Source organism: Opisthocomus hoazin, chromosome Z (assembly GCF_030867145.1).
Source record: "Opisthocomus hoazin isolate bOpiHoa1 chromosome Z, bOpiHoa1.hap1, whole genome shotgun sequence".
NCBI classification, from domain to species: domain Eukaryota; kingdom Metazoa; phylum Chordata; class Aves; order Opisthocomiformes; family Opisthocomidae; genus Opisthocomus; species Opisthocomus hoazin.
Genome location: NC_134454.1, coordinates 55,381,172 through 55,402,610, shown reverse-complemented (window position 1 = coordinate 55,402,610; position 21,439 = coordinate 55,381,172). Strand labels below are relative to the sequence as shown.

Sequence of the window (21,439 nt, the reverse complement as noted above, 5' to 3'; positions counted from 1 at the left end):
TTCTCAAAAACACATGCATACTGGAGAATATCCTATCAATAACAGTCCATCTGTCAATTTTGTGCTGTCATCATCAGCTGGTTTTGTCTTCAAACAGCAGTATAACATGATTTGTCCCACTCATGCAATGAAAACCTTTTCACAGTAGGGTAGGACTGTACTTCATGTATATTTTGCAGGAGTAACCCTTGAATTATTAGCTTCCCTGCACAGAGAATGTGTCTATATTTCTTTAGATACATACTTATGCTGCTGTACTAATAATGAAAAATGAGGTGCAGAAACAGATATGTGAATACATTTTTGGGCACAAAATGTAGTCCTGATGAAAACACGCCAATGGATGTTAGAAACTCTGCAATGCAGTACTTAAAAAGAATAAACACCAAATTAGATTTTAATAGTAATGACAGGGTTTTAAAAATAACAGCCATTTGCACCCAAATTTACCTTTCCACGCTGTTTTTTTTGTAAACAAAGAATAACAAATATTTCTTCAAAACTAATGTCTCCTGCAAATGTATAAAGTATCAACATCTCTGTTGTTGCAATGAAAAAATAAGTAGCAGGTGTACTGACTAATGGAAAAGAGTATTTTCAAATACACACAAAGAAAGAAATCCCATTTCTCTAACACACTGCAATGCTGCACATTTAACAACTCAGTATTTCACAGAATAGAACAGCACTACCTTCAGTCTAGAAAATATGCTAAAGATCTTGTTCCTAGAAGCTATTTGGCAAAGCAAATGTCAGCCTTCAAAAAAAAAAAAATTGTAAAAAAAAGCAAATCCCCAAACTAAATTCAACCTGACTAAAATAATGTGTCAAAGTAAATAAGTTCTGGTTTACATTTACTGCCTATTGTTAAACTACCATTTGGTTTCCTCTTTCTCTCTGTTTCGAAACTCCTTGCTTTAATTCAATAGGGCCAGTCATGCTCAGGAAATTATAAACTTGCTAGTAACTATACCAAACAAGTAATTAGAGCAACAGCATCAGCTGTCCTACTGTATGTGAATGCCATTCCCAATTGGTCTCCTTTAAATACATAAAGTTAAATAACATTTGGACTGTGTTACAAAGTTAAGATAAACACACATGCAAGGCACTCTGTAGCTTTTGCTGTTTGTCTAAATCTATCATCTGTCATCTGCCAGATGCCCAAGGGTGTCAAGATGAAAAGTCAAGCCTTGAGCTGCCAAAGAAGCCATGTGTCATTTATTATTCAAAAGCAAAGGTGCATTTACAAACCATATGGGTACGACTTCAGCAAAACTAAAAGAGTTAGTGAACTATAGCAAAGGCATAGACCAAGGTGGAATGTGTGCACGGCAAAGCATGCTCAGTGCTTGTCCCAGGATGCTAAATGTGCATTACCTCTCCCTCTAGGCACAGTGCTGTTTCCACTCTTCCATTTGCAATGATAGCTATAGACTCCCTGTTACAAACTCTGCAAGGAGTTCATAACTGCACTTCTGCTTGTCGCTGCACATGTGAGACCGTTATGAAATGTTCTCCTTTTGTTTTGTCTACTTTCTTAAATTGCAAAAAATGTCAGATTATTAAAAAAAAAAAAAAAAAAGGTGTTCCATTATGGAAAAGAAAAAGCCTTTCACTGACAGCTAAGACTTGCTATTGACCTAGTCACAGTTTGATTTTCTAGCACATTTTCTGGGCAAAGCCAGTGTGCTTAACAGACAGCTGACCTTGAATAAAACAGACTCAGGTCATTGACAAAAAGGCCCAAGGCAGAAATTACACCTGTAAAAGCATGGCACAAGAATCTCGGGGCATTCCCGTTTTTTTCTGCTAGTGCCTCCTTTTCCTTGGTCAGCAAGATGCAAGCATGGTAAGTGACACAAAAGCTCTTTTTTTTCCAGTTCAACAGCATGGAAGGGTTAGTCTGCCAAGAATCAGAGCCAGTATGAACATGTTCGTAATGACATCTGCAGAATTTCTGAACACTATTAAGAGAACATCCCTCGCTCCATGTGTGTGCATTTGTGTATGTGTGTGTGTATACATATAAACCACATCTTCATGAGTGAATGCCTTAGTGCTACTGGCAGGAACCACTGCAAGGTAGAGGTCTTCACATACTCATCTAAGGACAACCAGCAGCCCCACATACTTTCAAGTTGCTTCCAGCACACTTCCATCTAATAAAAACAGTTTCCATCTATGAGGTCTAGTTTGAGCCAGTGGAGCAAGATGTACTCACACTCTTTTACAAAGCTTAGACTGGACATTCACTCACTGCTTCATAAGTCAAAGTGCACTAATCCAGTCTGTGAATCTTGATGCTTTCCTGCCCAGTAATCGAATGCCCCAATAACCCTCCCTGCCTATAGAGTGAGTCACTATCTCCATAGAAGTGATCAAATTTACCAAAGGACAGGGAAGAAAATGTGAAGGAGCATGAAAGGCAGAGAATAGAACCACTAACCTGGAGTAATTAGAGGTACAGGGGTTGCAGCCAAGGGAGAGGTAATTTGGCACCAATACGCTAGAAATCCCAAACCCATAAGCAGAAAATAATTCATGAAAATATAAAATGGAGAGAGAAGAAGGGACACTCTATCCATGCCTAAAGCCTAAACATTTAATTTCCTCTATTCTTCCCAATACTGTTCTAAAATTACTCAGTGCTTCCAAGAACACAAACTACTGCTGGGAAGTGAAATTGATCCTGATGTGGAAGCTGGAAAAAATAGCCTGTGGTATGACCTCTTCCTTAAAAACTAATTCCTAAAGAGGAAATGTTCATAACTGAATGCACAGAACAGAGGTCACTACTCCGGAGACCTAAAAAAACTACTGTGCAGGCATGATTTTGAGTGCAGCACAGTACAACCTCTCTAGGGCCAGGCACCAAGGATCACAACATCCTGAGAGAGACACCTGTGAGAGGCAGCATCTCCCTGCTTCTAGCTTCCACTGATTTCTGCCCTCCCTGGGAGCTGGACACTGCTGCTCTGTGTAGAGGCACGGTGCTGCCAATCTGCTGACTGGCAGCATTTTGCTTTTGAAAAGCAACATCTCCCAGCTCCCGCTGAGTTTCTACCAGTCCAATTAACCTCTAATCTGGCAATGAAAAATAGTCTGGCACACAACCCTTAAAAGACTCTTCTGTAGACTGCACAATGATCTCACTTCAAAGCAGGCATCTTTCCAGAACAGATAATGGTAACCTGAGAGTCCAAGCCGGCAATTCTGAAGTGCTACCAGAAGACAGCCAAACAGATTATTTTTTATTAAAACAGCCTCCTTGGGTATTAAAAGCAAAAATTCATGAACAAATGGAGAAATTTCTGAGGCCCTTAATTCTGTTGAGGTATCCACGCTTTCAGAAAAATTCACATTTGTGCATTAATTCATTAAAAAAGTGCGCCTATGATATTTATGAAGAAATGAGTAATAAGCCTAACACACGTACATAAATAAAGATGCATGTTTCAAGGAATGTCTGAAAATTGAGTCCTATGTTTTCGTATTAGCTGTCATGTTCTTACTCTTAGGAAAATTAGGAAATGAAGAAAATATTTCCTAGTGCTGGAACAGACAAACACACGACACATACACAATGCAAAAATCTGTCACTACTTACAAAAAGCAACGATTATCTTATATTGTTGAAAAAGCAAGTTGTTGCTAATAAAGTTAAACATCTTGGCTACTTCTGAACCAGCTTCTTAATTAAGAAAAGGAAAGACAATATAATTAATCATGACAAAAATGAGGAAAAATGTATTTTATTAGCTCATGGGATACGAAACCTTTAAAATACTGAAGTGTGAAAATATTTTAATGTGTGCATAAAAAAATAATGTATTGAAAAACCACAAGCACCCATGCATTAACACAATAGTTATTAGGATATATCAGTGGAACATTTCAACATGCATCCTTGCATGTGGTGTATTTTTTATTTTACTCTTCACTAGAACAACAGCTCAAACAGCTCCAAGATATTCCCCACAGAGCTATAATTAGTGCTTAAAGTGCAACCAAAAGAAGTGTTGGCTGAAACCTGAAATCTGAACCTGTGGAATGCTGGAATGAATTTCTCATTTTCCTAAACAAAACTGAGCCAGCTACAGGGCTACATGATCGCAGTTCTGGTTCCAGCTATCTCTCGATACTATCATTAGTATTGTTGTTGCTGCTGACATTATTACTGGGATAAAATAAGCTGTATATGGTAAACAACTGTGACAAAACAAGATCTGGGTTTTCCAAAATTTCTATTGCACAAAGAGTCTCTAGCTAATGATAGGTGAAATTGTCTCTGCATGCAAAGCCAAAGTAAACAGGCAGTACATAAGAAAGATGTCTGTGTTGGGACTGGATACGGGATGGACTTCACACACAAACACCCATTCTATGGAGCGAGTTCAGGCAGTTCTCGTTGCTTTTATACTACTGTCTGATTAAACACTCTGGAGAGGAGTGCATGGTCACCAGATCCACACACCTGTTGTATCACTAGATTCCTTATGGAAAACTTCATGTTTCAAGATGTCTGTTGAACTTCTGAGGTTCAACAAAGCACCTCAAATTTTCTGCAAATTTAGCTCTTTTCAGTAGATGAGCAGGAAAATAAGGCTGCTTCACTTCTGTCTCTGCAGGCTGAGGACTGCAGTAATCGCTTTGTGCAGTTTGTCTCCCACAGCATTCGTTTAGGAAGAAACAATGCACTTAGGCTGTGTGCAAAAACATTGCCCTTACGTCTTTGTGCCGTAAGTTTAAGTTAAATTCTATGCACAGAAAACTCCTGACACCAAACTCTCAGCAATTTGCCTTTCAGAGATCTATTTTTTCCCACATGACACGTAGAAATACCTATATTCTGCTGTTGTTTAAGTATATGAGCAAAGTGGATATGTGATTTGTCCATATAAAGTAACCAGGTTCATGATTCAGAAAGGTATTCTCTGAAATGTATATATTTAAGTGTACGGAAAGAAACCCATGTGCAAAAGCTGCTTTTCAGTATTGGCTTTCCAAATTAAGATTTACCCCACAAGAAGAATGGCGTGGATTTTTCTGTTAAAGTATATCACCTGTTTCAGGCTGGGCACCCAAAACCAGAGGCCACTTTTGACAAGTCCAAAAGCAGTAATGCTATTCTGGCTTGTTACAACAGTTTCCATATATGTGTGAGATGGGATGAGGTAACTAAACAGTTTTGGTTTCCAGTACACTTTGTGACATTGTAAGGAAACTGGACATTTTGAGGCATATTTTCCTGTAACTCTCATTCCAAATTTTCCTGCCTTTTAGAATTTGTGTATTCCATTGAATGTTATGTTAGAACATTTCTGCTACATTATTTCTTTTTCTGTACTTTTTTGTTGTACTACACATTGTCTGTGCAAAAGCTCACTTTCCACAGAAAGCAAAGGAGAGACTTATTAAGGTTAGCCTTGTTTGTATATTACCAGAAGAGTAATATATGTGCATAGCATCAAAGTTCATCCAGCTATCACTGAGCCTAAAGTCTATTTCATTTACTGGATGGCAATATCCCTAATTCTACTTCTGATGAATACTGAAAGTTGCTAAATACATGCAAATGGTAATGAATTTTATCAGTAATGATATGTTAAGGTTGTCACCTAACCTGATTTTGCTGGGCAGTCTCAGTCTGGAGAAAACTAAATCATATCAAGTATAAAACACATCTGCAAAGCCGGTAAGGCAACCTGAGATATGCATATCAGCCAAATGCAAGGTAATAAGACCTAGAAATGAAGCTTATTGGTAAGACATACAGGAAGGTGGACAAACTCTTGGAAGGTGGTGACTCTGCAAGGGAGTTTCGGATCATGGAAGATAACCAGCTGGCAATGAGCTGCCCTAAAATTTAGTCTGCTCCTTGGATCGGTAAGCAGGATGAATATGGACATGTGCAGGGAATAGGGAAACAGTACTACGTGTGCAGAGAGAATGCAGACAACTTCCATGTCTCATTCTGCTATCCAGACTCGAAAAAATAATGCCGGGAAACAGAAAGTGTTTCAGAAAGAACTACAGGAATGAACTATGGTTTGGAAATTCTGAATAACAGAAGGAAACTGAACATACAAAACATTACTGTTAAGGCTGTAGAACAGAATTGAAGGACAGAGTAAGAGGCACCAGCATTAAGGGAAACAGGCTAAAATGCAATATGAACTTCAGAATTCCAGGTACTTCTGTTAAGTTTTTCTCTGATAACTTATTTTATGCAGAGAAATGCAGTAGAACCAGTCTGTCTGGTTTTTGCAAAACATGTGATGATCCCCTCAAGAAATCAGGAATGAAACAAAAGAAAATGAGGTTAATGTAACAGCAAGGTGGAGGTGGAAATGGTTGCACCAGAGATGATAAAAGCTGTGCTTGAGAAATATGGGGTTTAAAGAAGTTCTGAGTATTTTAAGGATGAGCCAGGGAAACAAAGTTATTAGGTGATTTTGACCTAAAAAGAAAGAACATTAGTGAATCTAATAATTACGATCACCTGCATTCAAGAAAAAATCTCAGGCTGGAAGATTTGGAGAGAAGCACCACTCTGATGAGCAAGGAGATGGACAGCCTAGCTTTTAAGTGACTAATGAGTGTGGCTTGTTTATCACATCAAAATTAAGTTTGAGAGGAGACTGTGTTCTATAAATATGTCAGAACCAAAAATGGAAGGAGAAAAGGTATTTAAGCTGAAGCACAATTTTGGCTCAGGAACAAATGGGCAAAAAAATGCACATGAGTAAACCTGGCTGCAACATTGAAGAAAGTCTCTAACCAGTAGATTAGTGACGGCTGTGAAACGGTCTTCCAACAGAAACAGAGAGGAAAAAATTTCTAATTTGTTCTAGAATAGAAATTGCTCAATGTCTTCATAGGACATGATGCCTGTGATAGTAGAGAACTGTACTGGATGACCTACGCGGTCATTTCCTGTCTTACGTCCATACGTTCCAATTTAATTTATCCAAGAGATCACTTGGCCAAAATCTGTAATTACTTACATGTGGAGATTTCTAACACCATAAGATGCACCATAAATATTACAGAAGAATCATTTTACAGTGAAAGGAAACTAAGAAATTCAGATGAGTAACAAGTTGTATATTTTCAATAGTGAAGGCTGTTAGTGACTTCCATAGCTATGCACATAACAGGTTTCAGTCAAGACTGGGTCTTCCAAAAGATGTACAGAAAACAGAAAATAATAGATGGATAAAGAAAACAGGGGTATTGGCGCAGTAATAATTAAATCAAATTTTGCTGATCTGGCTTATGATGAAGTACAGGACTAGATGATAATCGTCTTCTCTCATGTTAAAACTACAAATATTATTTCAAGACAACAGCGCTATGTCTCATGACATCAGAAGGAAGAATTACAATATTAAAATGCCATATGACTTTTCCAGTTCTGGTACACAGTCTGCATCTAGCTGTAGTATGGAGCCACTCAAAGTTTAACTCGATATGTTGAAATAATGATAACATCACACATTCAGACATTATATCATAGATGCAGTAGGGATACACAGTATATATACAATTCATAAAACAGATAAATGCCAAGATCTAACATTAGGTTACCTCAGAATACTGGAAGTCATGTTTTCTGAAACCTTCCTCAAGCACAGCACTAGTTCTTCTGACTGATCTTCAACAAGTAGCTTTTGGCCCGCTATTTAAAAATGTGCAGGAGGTCTTTGTGCATGCAAAACATATCTATCTCAGATATGCATACACACAGAGGTGTGTTATTCAGTCTCAAACAGCAGTTGTACAAGGTGAACAAGCACAACACATTTGAAAAAGTCTGGTCTTAACCCCTGTGCATCACAAAATTTCAATGTATAAAACGACAGCCATTTTGGAAGTTACTTTGACACATTTGACTGGAGGTCTTCTTGCGTTAACTTGTGTCTGATTTTTGTAGGGCACTTCTCTGGCAAAGCAGAACAGAGTAACTCCTCTTTGAGCAGCCAACACACGCTACTCCAGAATGATGCTGAGAAGTGATGACAGGACAAGTAAATTTAAGAGAAACATCTGTGATGCAACACAGGCAGCAAACCTTTGCCTGGACACTTTCAAATTATGAACAATCTCTTCCACTTTTGGAGAAGAAGCATATAGTAGTAATAATAGTTATAATAAAGTGAAATCCTTTTCTTTCTTTTCTCCTTTCCTTTTTCTTCTCTTCCCTTTCCTTGCCTTTTCTTCCCTTGCCTTTCTCTCTCTTGCATGTGGGTAGGAGGCTTATTCAGTGATCCTATGAGAGCCTTCTGCTCCCAGTAAACAGTCTGAACACACGCTCTGCAGCCAAAGTTGGTGGAGCGAGAGAGATGAGAAGGGGCAGTGATGATGGGAGGGAAGGCACCAAGCCGAGTTCTCATAAGAGGTTCAGCCACACAGCATCTGATCATTAATGTCCATCAGACATTTTGGCTTGTGTCCAGCTAGCTAAACAGAATGGTGGCATGGCCATAAGATGAAGGCCCCTGCACTGACGCAGGCAAAAAGCCAAGTTTCCATGTAGATTTCCCTGCTTCTCCACCCTCTTGGATTACATTAAAGATGACCTGCCCTGTCACTGATTTGAATTACCTTATGGGCACTGCAGAACAAGCAACATAAAGCATGCAGTTGGCGAGACATTTGGAGAGGTGAGATAACCAGCTCTTTGAAACCCTGCAATGTAAAATATGAACAGGGCTTATACATCCAGAAACTTGTCTATTAGGTCTTTGCCAAACAGCAGTGAAAGAACAAGTCAGAATATCTGAAATGCATTACTCTCCAAATGATGTTGAGACTGATCCCAGAATAACAGACTTATTTGCATGAATAGAAATGAACTAGTCTGCATGCTGTATCACAGAATCATGAATCAGCAAGCTTAAGTCTCTCAAGTGCTTATAGCATTGTGCTTATAGACTGAGCTACAGACAGTCATCTTACAATGTAGTGGTACTTTGGTTTTATCTTTCTGAATCAAGGAAAGGCTGTTGTGTTCTCCCTTCTGTTCCAGAGTCAGCATAGTCTTATTACATGATTTGGCCACAATCATGTTTTGCAATGCTGAGTCTGTTTGTTCTTGAACATGGGGTGAAATTTGACATGGCATACCTAATCTTTTCTTGAATATGTTACTTTTGAATATACTGCCTTTAGTCTGATTTTTTTTCAGGCAAGTTCTGCATAATTATAATGGAATTATTTTTGAGATTATTAGGTCTACAACTTCTAATACATTGGTATTTAAAACACAAGCCTCTAGAATTTTCCACCCTTACAACTACACTATTTCCAAGAAAAGGACCTTGTCAACTGGAAGCATGATATAAAGGGAGCTTTTATATTTGCATAGAAACTGTTTGATAGCAAAGTCTCCAAGGTTTCTCTTTGAACTCAAGTATGCAAAGTCAATAGAATTAAACAAAATACCCTAAAGATGACAGAAAATCATGGTACTTGAGACAGGTTTAAAAATTGTTTTTCTCTTCCTTTACCTTGATCCTGGGCAGAATTTTTAAAGCATATTTAAGTTGTGGGTTAGGTTGTCATTTCATAAAGTCAGTTATTACTCTGTATCCTTTCTTTAAATAGATTTGCCTGTTTCAATTCATGGCATGTGCTGTCTCTGTGGGACTCTACGGAAAAAACTGTATAGTCATTTATCTTTGTTATTTTCTGCAGGATTTGGAAGGAGTAATTATATTAGTTCAGCAGATTTAAAAATAATAATAGTTCTAAAACACCCTGCATGAGCTGTTAATTGGAATAATATGCACTAAAGATAAACCAGGCATTTTTTTCATGGAACCTAGTCTCTCAGCAAACTGAATAAGAAACTGTGGCTCTTGCGGTCATTTCATTTTTACTTCATGAGTATAATAAAGTCATAATTCAGTTTAATTATACTCTAATCAAAGTCATTTTTCAGCATCACCTCTGATTTTCCTAATTGAACAAGTCAAGCTCAATTTCCTTTTCAGATGCTTTTAAAAAATCTTGACCTTTCCCTTTGCTGTCCCATTTTAAAAAATAATATCCAGTGGCGCATATATATGCACAATATATGAAAAATATCAGTATTGAACCTTTGTGTAGATCTGAGAGGTCTTGCCAAAATTTCCTGTACCAACGTTACTGGAACTTACATCACAGATGCTATACTAGATGTAATACTGTTGTTGTTCAGTTCAATAATTCTAAAAAAAAATAAGGTCAAGATCTGTATACAACATAACAAGCATTTTTGTCTGCCTATTACTATTTTCACAATTACTGTGAATGCTTGGAGAAATCTATGTTTGCCTGAGTATCTAGTCATTACCTTGGACAATGATCTGATATTAGAAATATTTTAGCACAGAGATAATTTGTCCCTTCTTCTCCCATTCACCTCATCTTTTAAAATGACACATCTTATGACAGTGTACGGAAATACAGGAAAAGTATCTTTATCTGAACAGAGAAAGGCATGGTTTATTAAAAAAAGAGCAATAAAAGGTTTATCTTAAAATAATTTTTGGTCTGGAAGCTAAGCCTCTTAAGGAAGGCGCTAATTGAGACATGCATTTACAATCTTTCAGTCTATGTTACATTTGAAAGAGCGAAAATTTGAAAATTTTGAATTTTTATCAGTACGATTTTATGTAAGTTTTAAAGAGAACTTTTATTTCCTTAGTAGAAATGAAAAACCTTTTGTAGTCAGAACTAGACAAAATTTCCAAATAAAAAAAAAATTAAAAATTTAAAAAATTTAAATCTATTCAACTCTGCATAAGCTACTTTGGGCAGAATAAAAAGTTGATAGAATGAAATAAAAGCTAAATTGAAAAATAATAATTTGACTTGCATCAAATATGACTTCTACTATTCCTCAAAATAATCTACTAAACTGTTTTTCTGCATTGTTATCAGAAAAAAGACCACCTCAGAATTTTAAAATTAAATACTATGTTTCCCCTATATACTGGTATTTATTAAAAAATATAGAACAATGTTCTGGTAAAATGAAATTAATCTGGGTTCTGTAGGGTATTCTCTCATATTACAGCTATAATAATAAAAATAGAACAATAATGCTTGTAGGCAATATCCATGATCTTGCCAAATATTCCACTTTCTTGATTTATACTGGATTTAGCCCCAGTTTGAGATTTCAATGAGGAAATGGCTGAGTTCTTCTGGTACAGAAATGTGGGCTGAACTTTTCACGATTCTTACCTACATGAAATATGACATTTAAACTAACATATATATATATGTTTAAACATAAAACTTGTTTTGTTCAAGTTCCCCTGCATCCTGCAGTTCGCTTCATTAGGGTCCCTTTCACCACTTCATTGTTTTTCATCTCTGTGGTCACTGTCAAACAGTAGTTAACTCTAGATGGGTGATCTGGAGTGCTGATATTCCATCTGAAAGGATGCGTGATGATGCATGGGACGCAGTAATGGAGATGCTTTTGTCCTTCTACATAGTTGTTATACTGTTCTAAGAGCACTTCAATAACCATTTTAATAACGGTTACTAAATACAGCAGAGTTCTCTGGGACAGAATCTATCCGTGTCCCTAAATATGTTTAACTGCTAAGCCCCTGGAACTTCTCGCAGGGTAAAGTTAAGCACATGCTTAAATATTTTGTTATGGAAGGCTTCACATATTACAACATGTACAACAAGCAAAAGAGTTAATCTGCAGCTCCACATCAAACGGTCATCGTATGACCAAGTGAAAGGAAGGCAGTGGTCTATGGCTGCACGGTTAGTAAAGCATAGTGGTAGAGCATGTATTATTATCCACATTTGGGGCAGGCAGTACAGGGGTGAGAATAAGAAACTCATGAAATCTACTGAGGAAAACTAAATAAGCCAGGGATTCAGTTGTGATTAGATGTGAATTCACACCTCCTAGGTTTGTGCTGCTACACGATGTTTATGGTGACACTGGGTATCAATTTTATGATGTACTTATTTACAACATCCAGGCGAGTATACATTAAATCACCTTAAATGCTGCACTGTGCATACAGTCTGTCAGCTTGACCAGGTGTCTTGTAACTTTGTCTATTACCCCTCCGCACCCACTGTACCTGTTTGCTGTTATGACTGCTTTTTACGGTATATCTTAAATTAATACAGTCTCTCAGTAGCAGACACTGTCTTTCACACATGGCACAGATCTTCCAAGCTGAATGTTAGCTATCGTTTGCTAAAATCAGTCTTGGCATACCTGGTTGAAACACTTACTGACTTCAATAACAGCTGCACTTTCCGATCTTGCTGCACAGTGTTACATGTTCCAGTAACTACATTCCAGTTCCACTTTGGTCCAACAGTTTCAGTCTCTTTAAACAAATGTTTGGTATTAATGCCCTCTTTTCTGATCCTAGAACCACCCATTACTGAACCAGCGAGTCTCCTACTGCCTTCAAAATGATGCTCAGACCTTCAAGTGCAAAGCTTTAAAATCCTTCCTACCAGTCCTATATAGTGGAAATAGGTGTGAATGCTGGAAGATGAGGAATTCCCTGATCTATTTAACAGGCAGGAGGGTAAAAGCAAGAACTAAAAACTGGCCTCTGGCACCAAAAGTTCCTCTCACTACTGACTTCCTTCTGTGGCCTTATTTGTTTGACAGCAAGTTATTCAAAAAAATTGAAAAGGTGTTAGATTTTTTCATATGGGGGTGTTTGGGATGTTGTGTGCTGTATTACTGAAGATGTCTGTGCTATATCACAGAGATATAGCACAGACTTGTAGAGAAATGTATATGGAAGTTATAAATAGGGTGTATGTTCTCTGAGCCCAGGCATAAACAGTACAAGAAACATGGGTGTAGGCTTTTTTTAGCCCCCAACTCTCTATTAAATCATGAAACTTCCATTAAGAAATCAAGAAAAACAAAGCAATGAACGAAAGGGAGAAAGAATGAAAAATAGTCAAGGCTTTTGCTTTAAAATTTGATTGCAATTCAGAGTTGACCACTTGGCACTGCTGTGCAAAGTAGCATTTTTCAGTCTTACTTTTTCTTGCAGAATTACATCATTACCTCCGATCAGTTTTGAAAGACACTGAGGATGATGTATTCCAGCAGAAAATGAACAGAGCTGATATTTCACAAAGGACTGACCACTAGGTCACTATAGGAGAAAAACGCATTTTTATTTTTATGCAAAAGAAGCTTTTCTTCTTTCCTGCAGAATCCTTTCCTCTTCCACACGCTGTGCACTTGCAGGTACCAGGCCTGTATACCCTTACACTTGCACATGAGAGCAGATCGATGAGAAGCACTTTGATGCCAACCTACCATTCTGATGCCGTTCTCAAAGGCCTGACGTGCTAGAGAAGCAGGTCCATCCACTGTCTTACCGTCGTCATCAGGCCCCCAGCTGGCACTGTAGATGTGGATGTGCTGGGGATTAAGGCTTAAAGACTTTGCTTCTACCATGTCTGTCACGTCTCCGTCCAGCATGCGGACACCTTCAGAATGAAAGATACAATGAACAGGACCAACCAATTCAAAATGCGTCTTTTTTTTTTTTCCCCCAGAGAAAACTGTGTAGAGCATGGGACTGAATGATCATAACAATTTCTACTGTCGATAAAAAAAAAACCCAAACCTGTTTGGATGTGTGCTTTTCAATGGAAAAAAGGCTCTAGATGAAAAAAATACAAAAAAAAGCACAAATATTTTGGACTTTCTTCGAGTTTTAAAAACTATCTACAAGTCATTTATCCACCATACAGCCTGTGAACTTCAACAACAAACTTTTACGTTAAAGAAAACTTAAAGACTTCAAGCTTGAAATGCTTGTATCTCTCACTTGAAGATAACGTATGATTTTCTTTCTCCTTTCATACTGCAGTGAAACTGCAGCACCTACTTTAAGTCATTCATGGCTGACAGATAAACATGGGATTTCTCCTTCACTGTATGAGGCTGCAAAGAAGAAACTGGGGAGAAAGCGCGCGTGTACAGACCAACTGCCATACACAGTAGCAAGGTGATTATAGGAAGCTACTAATAATACCCTATATGTAACCTTATTCAACCTGAAACTACAATATTGTGAACAACCTCCTTCGTGCAGAAGAAGATTTTACAAGGTATAATCTGAAATTCTTATGTTGAAAGAATCCACTCATGTGGGTTTGGACAAGTCAATACTCCACCCCTTTTAAAGTGAACGGCATCATTATGTTTTAAGACCACTAGACTGAATAACATATGCTTAAATCTGGAAACCGAGCTTAAAGTTGTTCTTTTGACTAACTGTAAGATTCTGACTGAAGTTAATTCTGACTGAGAAAATCACTGATGTCAGTTTTAACCTAAACAAGGAAAAGGACCTACATACAGCTAGCGTGGCATCTGATCAAAGCGATGTTAAAGATTAAATAATAATTAGCATGTAACAGTATGATAGTACAGAGTAATGATTACTTTCACTATTAACAAGTTTGATGCTCTTTCCTCTTTAAAAGACCACTGCTATTTTTATGCCAAATTTACATATTTTTAATTACAGACACATTTTGTTTTGCTCATGAACTCAGACTGAAGTAACTTGAGTGTTCACCAAGACCTTCCAATTAACAAAAGGCATAGGGGGTGCTTTGTTGATAGAGGGTCTTTTTTTTCCTTACTCTAATTGACTGAAAAATGAAAAGTGATCATATTTCTAAGTTCACACAAAACCTGCCCATGTTTTGTGAGATAATAAACTTCTACAGTGATCTCACTATGAAATTTATTTTATAAAGTCATTAAACCAACTCTGGGATTCTCAGGTTTTGTTTTTCTTCCTCAGCATAATCTCAGAAAATTAATGATGGGTGGAAGTTGTGTTCTCAATTTCTTTCAAGCACATTAAAGTATATTTCATTTTAAATAAAGACAATAAAACGTACACTGCCTTTGAAAGAAGAAAAATAAAGCATCCCTTTATGTCTCTGTTACTCTGTAGCAAGCCTAAATAATACTACATGCATTCAGTGAACAGTAACTCCAAATTCTGCCTTTGGCACTGAAGTAATTCACACCATTTTTTTTTGCAAATGGTGAAGTAGTCAAATCTAAAGCAACACAGAAAGACTGTGACTTAGGTGTTGCTCTCTTCAGCCAACAACTGACAGACATGCTTCAAGGGTGACTTTGAACAACAGGCTCATTGGCTATTTACAAAAAAACAATTCCATTCCCCCTTCCCTTCCCTTCCCTTCCCTTCCCTTCCCTTCCCTTCCCTTCCCTTCCCTTCCCTTCCCTTCCCTTCCCTTCCCTTCCCCTCTTTTTTTTCCTCCCCCAAATGTCTGGAGAAGTTAATTCTGCCAATCACACAACCTCCAAACTCCATTTGGCATGTGGTGATGGCACAACAAAAGCTGTCCAGCAGGCAATTAACAGACTCCATTTGCAGACTGTTCCACCTAAGATTTGAGCTCTGTAACCTTTTTGCAATATTTGCAGTAATTGCCAAAATATAAGTGGCATTTTAGTCCAAACAAACTTTCAATGAATCATAGGAAACATGCAAAACTGAGCTGAAAGCAAGTTCTCTTTCAAAATGTTTGGTTTTAATCAGCATCTCACTTAAAGAAACAGCTGAACTAATTCCTTGTCAGCTGAAGACAATCTACATCTGTTGTGCCATAATTCAGTGTAACTGTTTTCGCATCAGGACTCGAGCCCAGCCAAGTAACCAAGCATCCAAATCCCCACAGATGCTTTGCAACTTCCACAATCAGTGTGCACCAATAACAACATGCTAACCATCCCTTCCTATAAAAAGTCTCACAAGCTCTGTAGGTGGTAATTTGCTGTGTGTGATGACTGTAGAGAGTCACATTAAAAAAAAGATGTAGCCCTTTGGTGCCCCGGTTTGTCTTTTAGTGGAAGGGCCTGTAGCTCAGCTAAGTATAAACTGCAGGCATAGTGCATAACTTTTTATATGAAGCCTCTCACAACCTGTAAAAGAACTGAAGGTCCAGATTGCAAGTTTACTCAGATTTTCTTATCTGTAGATTACATCCCTGCTTACACCATTGTAAGAGAAGGCTCAGACTTTCTAAGGATCTTATTTTTGATCTATTTGTGGTCAGAGGTTCTTAAAATGTGCGGAAATGAGACAATGGGTAGAAACACATATAGGAAAAAAGCGAGCATTACTGGTGGATATCTGGTTAACAACCTCCCATCACAAAGATCATTAATCGGATTTGTTCAGCTGCCAGTATTTGATAGAGTATTGATGGAAATGATTTCTCTTCCCCTTTCCCTTATCTCCTTACTATCCCTTATGTGTCCAGAGATGCTTTTTGGTTTGAAGCAAAGAACACTTATCTCAGTGGAGCAAATTCAACCACACGGTCAGCAGGTGACACTGACACTTACACTCTGTGTAGGGAGAACGTAATTGCTTTACCCAGGAGGGTCTTTAAATCCCAGGGAAAGAAGTGAGCTGAATACTAGCTCAGCACAACATGATTTAACATTTTACACTCTATCTGGCCTGTGGAGAGGGAACACAACCACTGCATATTCACATGTGTAGCTTATGGCTTTTCTGAAGCAGAGGAGGGAGGCATGCCAAATAGAGGTCAGCACCAGCAAAACTCTTAAATATATACACTTAGTGGAAAAGCAAGCTTAACTTCCCTTCCCGATACCCTGGAATTTCCCTTTGCCTCTGATTTTGTGCAGATTATCTGCTGAGCCTCCTGAATTCTTCTTTTCAAGTGCCAATGCTTTTAAAAGGTGGCACTTTACCTCTCGTGAGTTCTAAACACTTATTACTTTCCAGCTTTCTTTTAAGAACAGTGTTAGTGATGGGTCTACAGAATCATGGTGACAAATGGAGTGGACAAAGCTTTTATTTCACTTAGACCATTGAAATATCTTGAAAGCTGTTATATTCGTTGTACAAAATAAATAAATAAATAAATAATAAAAAGGTACACATATCCAGTCTTTACTATTCACATTAACTGTATTCATGCTAAGTCCATCTGAATCAGTTTTTACACTATATTTAGGAAAGTCTGTCATTCAGCTAATATGCCTGGAGGGTTTCTAAAGCATTATTATTGCACATTCCTAATTAATAAATAATAACCTATTATGAAGCCACTACTACTAAGGGAGAACTTTTCAGGGACATGCACAAACTGTTGCAGGTTGTTGAACATGTAACTCACAAATATAACCTCTACAGAAGCCACTGTTATCTCTATCAGTCCACTAACTCTCCTCTGACTCTGATTTGACAACACAATAAATCTGATTTCATAGCTGGTGGTACAGGACCAAATGCCAGGTCCACATGAGACAACCTGTTCATCTGCCACAAACTCACTCACTTGGCCAGTTCAGATTTTCTAAAGCACTCTGACAGGGTGACTTTGTGTAGGCAGCTCTCGATCCGAGGGGAAATTGTTTTCCAGCATCACTCTAACCTTATGCTGGAGCAGGTATTGTCTAATCCTCTTGAAGCCAGCAGGCAGAAAGCTGACATTTGGATGATGTTGTGTGCTTTGGCTGATTTGAAACGCAGCTGTGTTCACATTTGATTTGGATCAAACTTGTACTGATCCAGTAAAGAACAGCTACAGTACTATTAATTGTGGAAACATGACTTCAACTTTGCCTGCTCATATTTTTGAACTGTCCTCTGGTGTATATATAGGTAAACATGTTTCTGTTTTCACAGATGGGATCTGTTCTGGGACACAAAATCAACAATGAGTTTGAGCTATAGGTCTTTCTACTAAAAGCCAATATACCAATCCCACGATTTCATCACAAGCATAGGGTAAAACTTCCCTTGAAGCATTAAAATCTGCCACAGGCAGGTTACAGCCTAGGAGACATGTACATGACATTGTGATAGTCATCTCCACAAATTGAGCCAAAGGTCTGAATTGTGCCGCTATTGACTAAGAATTCATAGAAACCACTCGGAACCTCTCGGCTGAATGAACACAAAAGTGTGATTGAATCTCGTGTTTCAGGCAATAATCCGATCACACAGAAAGATCAAATGAAGATTCTCTCCAACCACAACCAAACAACACAAAACTGTTTTATGTTTTGACAGTGTTTTGTTTGGGATCAATATGCAAGGCAATATTCCTGATGTGTACATTTACTTCTGGCTTATTGAAGTTCATTGCTCAGAGCTCTGAATCTGTGAGAAAACCCAAATGCCCTAATTCTGGGCTTTGTGTTTTCACCAAAGGTCTTGCTTCCTATTTTTTTGTGTGTACTGAAAGGCAGTGTTCCAGGGAGCACTGGAGAAGTGTCACCACAGACAAACTCCTTCAGTACTGGTATTTAACGACCACTCTACAACTGAGATTTACTTGCTAACACAGCAAGGTTTGTTATCCATACAAATCTCATTCTCTTGTTGAGAAAGGTCTGAATGTACCATTCAGCACAAATGGCTCTTTGGTTACTTTTTTTTTTGGTGGGAGATTGTTTCACATACCTCCAATCTTGGCATTAAAGGCGATTCCTACTGTGCAGTGTGAGTTGTTTGCCGTGGCGGCCACTTCTCCAGCACAACGGGTTCCATGCCTGCAGTCAGACAAACATTTTTCCAAGTAAGCACAGATTGTTGGGATTAAAGACTTTGAATTTGCGCATCCGCAGGTGCTAAAAGCACAACTATCCACAGTGTCTTGCACTACTTAATCCCTTGCAGTAATTTTGTACCCGTGTTACAATGTTCCTCCAAACACATTTTTAACATCATTATTAGAATCATATTAAACTCTTCATTGTAGGCTTTCTAGCTACTGAAAACACACACCGTTTGTAACAGAGACATACAACAATGATACATAATCCACAGCAACCAAAAGAAGTGTTCAATACCAGCTCTTGATTTTGAACCAAAGCTCATATTGTAGACAGAATTTTTGTCCTTCATTCTCCCACAGCCACTCGCATTGCTAGCATGCAGATCTCCATACAATCTCCAGCAGGCACAGTGCGTATCACACTTTTTGATGAGGAAGATGAGATTGTGCCAATGCCCACTCTGCTGTTTAGAGGGAAGCCTAAGACTGGCTATGTGCCAGGTATACTCAAAGCTTCTGTCCTGGTCATGCCTTGGGCCAACCCTACAAGCCTGATGCCTTTCTGGGAGCAATAAAAAAAGCTGAAGTACCCTCCACATCAGAGGTATACCCTGTGCCTGGAAGCAGAGCTGGGCTGCAAGGGCATAACCTTAAGAAGCTGCAAAGGCACAGTGGAACGCCTTGCCCAGCTCTGATCCATGCTCTCTATAAGGTGACAGTGGTTGTCCATATGGCCACCATGACAGGAAAGCTGCCTCTGCTTTTTGTGATTTTTGCCTCCAATATAGGTTTCACAGAGTGTTTCCTACCAGTAAGTTTTGCCTCATTCTTGTGCCATTGAGCAGCTCCATTGCAGAAATGTGACACAAGCAACAAGGAACAGACAGGGAACTTTAGAGAGCTGCTGCGGAGAGGAGATACGATGTTTCAGACCAGACAGGAAAAGAGATGGTGAGTTGATGAGACAGAGATAGAAAGATAATGTAAGTCTTGGGTAGCCACAAAGAAAGAAGTTTAAAAAGTCAAGGCAAAAAATAGACAACAACATGGCAAGCACTTCAGAGGAGGCTAAGCGAGGTCAGCTGTGTACACAGGCAATCTTCCGCTGGTGGTTGTTGACAGACTGCTTACATAGACATCTGGAGAACACGGGTTTTTTTGAATTAAAGTTGATGCCCATATTACAGACAAGAATCACAGTTGCTTTCTCTTGGTACAGCTTGTTCTGGGTAGAGTCACTCTTTATTTCCTTATCAATAGTGCCACTTTTTTCTCTTAACCTTTTGAGACATGTATATATGACACACTAAGATAATTTGTTTGGAATGGATTAATGCAAAACAAGGACAACAAATAAGACTAGGAAAAAACAAGAGGAGAGGAGAGAAAAGAAAAATATAAGTGATATAAGTGATCAATGCTAATCTGTTAGAATTTCAAAGGAGACCACTCATTTTATCAGATAAGTAAGATATATATAATCTATACGAAAAGTGTAATCTTTATTCACAAAATCAAAGTGACAAGTTGGATTATGATAAATCCCAAAGCTGAATCAACGTTTCACAATTATATGTATACCTCAACTAATTTCCTGTTATTCTGTTCACAATTCATTATTTGGTTGCCAAACTTCATCAGAGAATTTTTCAAGACTGAATTTAAAGTTTATTTTTCATATAAAGCCTAATTCCAAGCCTAATTTTCTTAATTTCAAGAAAGTCTAACTCTAATTGACAAACCAATGTCTTATCCTATTACAGAATTATTTTGAAAAACCTGAAGTAAATCATTCAGGAATCACACGCACAACCTGACACATATAATTGTACCCTCAGCAAGTTTGCTGATGACACCAAACTGGGAGGAGTTGTAGATACACCAGAAGGCTGTGCTGCCATTCAGAGTGACCTGGATAGGCTGGAAAGTTGGGCAGAGAGGAACCTGATGAGGTTCAACAAGGGCAAGTGCAGGGTCCTGCACCTGGGGAGGAACAACCCCATGCATCAGTACAGGCTTGGGGTGGACCTGCTAGAGAGCAGCTCTGCGGAGAGGGACCTGGGAGTGCTGGTGGATGACAGGCTGACCATGAGCCAGCAGTGTGCCCTGGCTGCCAATAAGGCCAATGGTATCCTGGGGTGCATTAGGAGGAGTGTGACCAGCAGGTCGAGGGGGGTTCTTCTTCCCCTCTACTCTGCCCTAGTGAGGCCCCATCGGCAGTACTGTGTCCAGTTCTGGGCTCCCCACTTCAAGAAAGATGAGGAGCTGCTAGAGAGAATCCAGCGGAGGGCTACGACAATGATGAGGGGACTGGAGCATCTTTCCTATGAGGAAAGGCTGAGGGAGCTGGGCTTGTTTAGCGTGAAGAAGAGAAGGCTGAGAGGGGACCTTATAAAGGCCTATAAATCTCTGAAGGGTGGGTGTCAGGAAGATGGGACCAGACTCTTTTCAGTGGTCCCCAGCAACAGGACAAGGGGCAACGGGCACAGACTGAAGCAGAAGAAGTTCCATGTGAGCATGAGGAAGAACTTCTTCCCTCTGAGGGTGACAGAGCACTGGAACAGTCTGCCCAGGGAGGCTGTGGATTCTCCTTCTCTGGAGATGTTCAAGACCCACCTGGACAAGGTCCTGTGTAGCCTGCTCTAGGTGACCCTGCTTCGGCAGGTGGGTTGGACCAGATGACCCACAGAGGTCCCTTCCAACCCCTACCATTCCGTGATTCTGTGATTTTGTAATTTAGAAATAAATCACTGCCTGTCCGGTGAGAGGCCGAGCCACAGCTTCCCAGAGGGAGACTGCATTGGCAGGATAGCGCTCCTGGGTACCAAGTTTGGGAAGCAAT

The 21,439-nt window shown here is 38.9% G+C and overlaps 1 protein-coding gene across 4 annotated transcripts in view; it reads right to left on the bottom strand.

The window, feature by feature from the left end:
- The window catches only part of PCSK5 (proprotein convertase subtilisin/kexin type 5), a 260,034-nt gene that overhangs the window by 136,736 nt on the left and 101,859 nt on the right, over positions 1 to 21,439 (bottom strand). For all 4 annotated transcript variants that reach the window (XM_075447030.1, XM_075447031.1, XM_075447032.1 and 1 more), the window contains exons 6-7: positions 18,504 to 18,592; positions 13,325 to 13,497 (exon numbers count right to left, since the gene is read on the bottom strand). In XM_075447030.1, coding sequence (XP_075303145.1) covers positions 13,325 to 13,497; positions 18,504 to 18,592 — 262 coding nt within the window. The remainder of the gene's footprint in view (positions 1 to 13,324; positions 13,498 to 18,503; positions 18,593 to 21,439) is intronic.